This window comes from Octopus bimaculoides, chromosome 29, assembly GCF_001194135.2.
Source record: "Octopus bimaculoides isolate UCB-OBI-ISO-001 chromosome 29, ASM119413v2, whole genome shotgun sequence".
In the NCBI taxonomy this organism is placed as follows: Eukaryota; Metazoa; Mollusca; class Cephalopoda; order Octopoda; family Octopodidae; genus Octopus; species Octopus bimaculoides.
In genome coordinates, this window is record NC_069009.1 from 11,262,091 (window position 1) to 11,265,095 (window position 3,005).

General features: G+C 36.5%; 1 protein-coding gene across 1 annotated transcript in view; it reads right to left on the reverse strand.

Annotated features, from left to right (window-relative positions):
- Window positions 1-3,005, reverse strand: part of LOC106878986 (insulin-like growth factor-binding protein complex acid labile subunit) — a 67,003-nt gene that overhangs the window by 22,685 nt on the left and 41,313 nt on the right. The window contains exons 12-13 of the mRNA XM_014928365.2: window positions 1,840-1,911; window positions 506-577 (exon numbers count right to left, since the gene is read on the reverse strand). Coding sequence (XP_014783851.1) covers window positions 506-577; window positions 1,840-1,911 — 144 coding nt within the window. The remainder of the gene's footprint in view (window positions 1-505; window positions 578-1,839; window positions 1,912-3,005) is intronic.

A 3,005-nucleotide genomic window follows, 5' to 3' on the forward strand; every position in this document is an offset into this window, starting at 1 on the left:
GGAGGAGGAAGAGGAGGGAGTAGTACGGGAGGAGGAAGAGGAGGGAGTAGTACGGGAGGAGGAAGAGGAGGGAGTAGTACGGGAGGAGGAAGAGGAGGGAGTAGTACGGGAGGAGGAAAGGGGGAGTAACAGTAGTAGTAGTAGGAGGAGGAGGAGTAATAGTAATAGCAACAGCAGCAGCAACAGTAGTAGTAGTAGTAGTAGTTGCAGCAGCAGCAAAATAAGAGGATGCAGAGTGGATGAGAACAAGCAGAGTCGTGAGTAACACAAAACATATTGAGATTCACACGCACACACACATACACACACACACACACACACACACACACACACACTCACATAAACACATACTTAGAGGCATTCGCAAAGAATCCCATATTTCTATCGAAAGAGAGTGACACTGCAAGCAGTGATAAGGATGTGGTGCGAAAAAGAATGGGAAGATGTTAAATACTTATTAATATATTGTCAATGAAATATTATTAACAAGACTTCTCCAACTTACAGATTTCTTAAACTGGTCAGGTCATGAAAGGCTCTTTCTTCAATGTTTCCGATATTATTATGTTGCAACTCTCTGTTCGTTGATGCAAGAAAATATAGGAGAGTTGTGTTACATATAAAACATTATGGCTAAAATAACAAATTTATAGAAGAAAAAGAATCGGGATAATGAAGATGGCAATAAGGAGGAGGAGGTGAAGGGGGTGATGGTGATTAATATGGCGAAGAGACGAAGGACAGGAGGTTGGTCGTAGTGTTGATGAAGATCTTGTCGCTGTTGCTGATAATGATGATGTTTGTGATAATAATGTTTATGATGACTGTGATGTTTTATATTAATCGATTTTGCACGTTTAATTCCTTCATTTATGTGTTGAATTGGGTGGTACCTGCGCTGGACTTTATTCTTAAGCTCTTGCAATCTTAGTTCTCTGGTATTTTTTGGATATTATCGTGCAAATACTTCTTGCAAGGTTGAAGGGGATATTTGTTTTGATATATCTCGGGTGACATGTACTAAATAATAGATATTGTTTAGCGTCTGTGGTCTTGTAAAAAAATACCTGTATCTAGTCTTTTTGTTTATTTTTTAATCAGTATGTCTAGCAATGGAAGTTCCTCGTACTTGTGTTCCATTGTGAATTGTATCTTGGTGTTAATGTTATTGAGAAGTCTTTTGAGCTCCAAGAAATTATCCATGTCATAATTCCAGAGGATGAAGCAGTATTCCAAAAATCTTTTCCAATTTTCTTTTATATATACGGAGAGAGGGTTTCCAAATTTTGAAAAAGACTCCTGATATATTGCTCTTTCTAAATAGCCCATTGTTAGATTGGCAATGATTGGGGCTGCGCTGGTTCCCATTGCAATTCCAGATTTTTGGCTATAAACAATGGTGTCAAAGATGAAATAATTGTTTTGGAGAATGAATTTAATTGATTCTGTTATGAAGATTTTATTGGCCCGTTCTGGTATTTCTTCTAAATATTTGTCCTTTCAGAAACGGATTGCTTCCCCACTAAAATATTATATAAACACGTTTGCACTAACTTTTCCCCTTAATTGTCACACATTCATATATACCAAATCCGAGGAATAGGCCCTCACCCACATTCACAGACATTAACACATACTTTGGACAGAGGCAGATTTTACACATACAGAGAAACATGCGCGCACTAAATGGTTTCCCTGAACTATTACGCTCTCATATATCCTATATCTAAGAAATGAACAGACACTTACATTCAGATTGATAAAAAATAATAAAACACATTTTATGAAACACAGGTGAGGGATATTCAAGTGGAGGATGGAAAGATGTTACAAACTTACAGATCTGTTAAACTGGATAAATTTCCGAAGGTGTCCGCCTTGATTTCCTTGATATCATTAGAACTTAAACCTCTAGAATATGAAATTGAGTGAAGAAGGAATAATATAGAACATATTTGTGACAGAATTTTGGTTAAACAGATAGATGAAGAATGGGATGGAAAGTAGATCAGGGTATCAATAATTACATGAAGATGATGAGGAGGAGGATGGTGAGAGAAGATTTGGTAGTGGACGCTGTGGTGGTAGCAATGATGAATATGATGATGAGGCAAAGGAGAAAAGTGTATGGAGAAAGTGTTGATGACGAAGATGTTATGATGGCGGTGATGTTGTTAAAGTTGATTATTCTCATAATGATGAGGATTAGCATTTCTTTGATGATGCTAAATATGATACTGATCCTGCTGATGTTACTGTTGGCGGCGAGGATGATAGTGTTGAAGATATTGCTTCTGATGCCGGTATTTCATAGTTTTAAGAATGATGTCGTTGATGAAGTGGACAATGATGAACTTGACGATGTATATGATTGCGAAACATAACAAAGAAAATGAGAATGATGACGGCGGTGAAGACATGGACGAGAAGGTCATTGATTATGGCGACAGATGCAGAAGAAAAGTAGATGAAACAGAAGAAAGGTGGAAGAAGAAGAAAAGGAAGTAGATGAGGAAATAGATGAAGAAGAAGAAGAAGAAGAAGAAGAAGATGATGATGATGATGATGATGATGATGATGATAAGAAGAAGAAGAAGAAGAAGAAGAAGAGGAAGATGATGATAATAATAATAATAATAATATGACGAAGAAGAAGAAGAAGAAGAAGAAGAAGAAGAAGAAGATGAAGAAGAAGAAGAAGAAGAAGAAGAAGAAGAAGAAGAAGAAAGCAGGAGGAACATAAGAAAAAAGAGCAAACGAAGGAGAAGAAAAGTATTAAGAAGAAAAAAACGAAATAGTAGTAACTCATGAAAAAGACGAAAAGGGGAAGAAATAAAAGAAGAAAAATAAGAAACAAAAGAAAAATAGGTGAAAGAAGATGGGTAGATGGAGATGCTGAGGATAAAAAGAAGAGGAATGCGGAGAACAAGAACAACAACCGCAACAAAATGCGTAATAACTAGAGGATGTAGAAGCAGAAATGTCCGTAAACATATATATATATA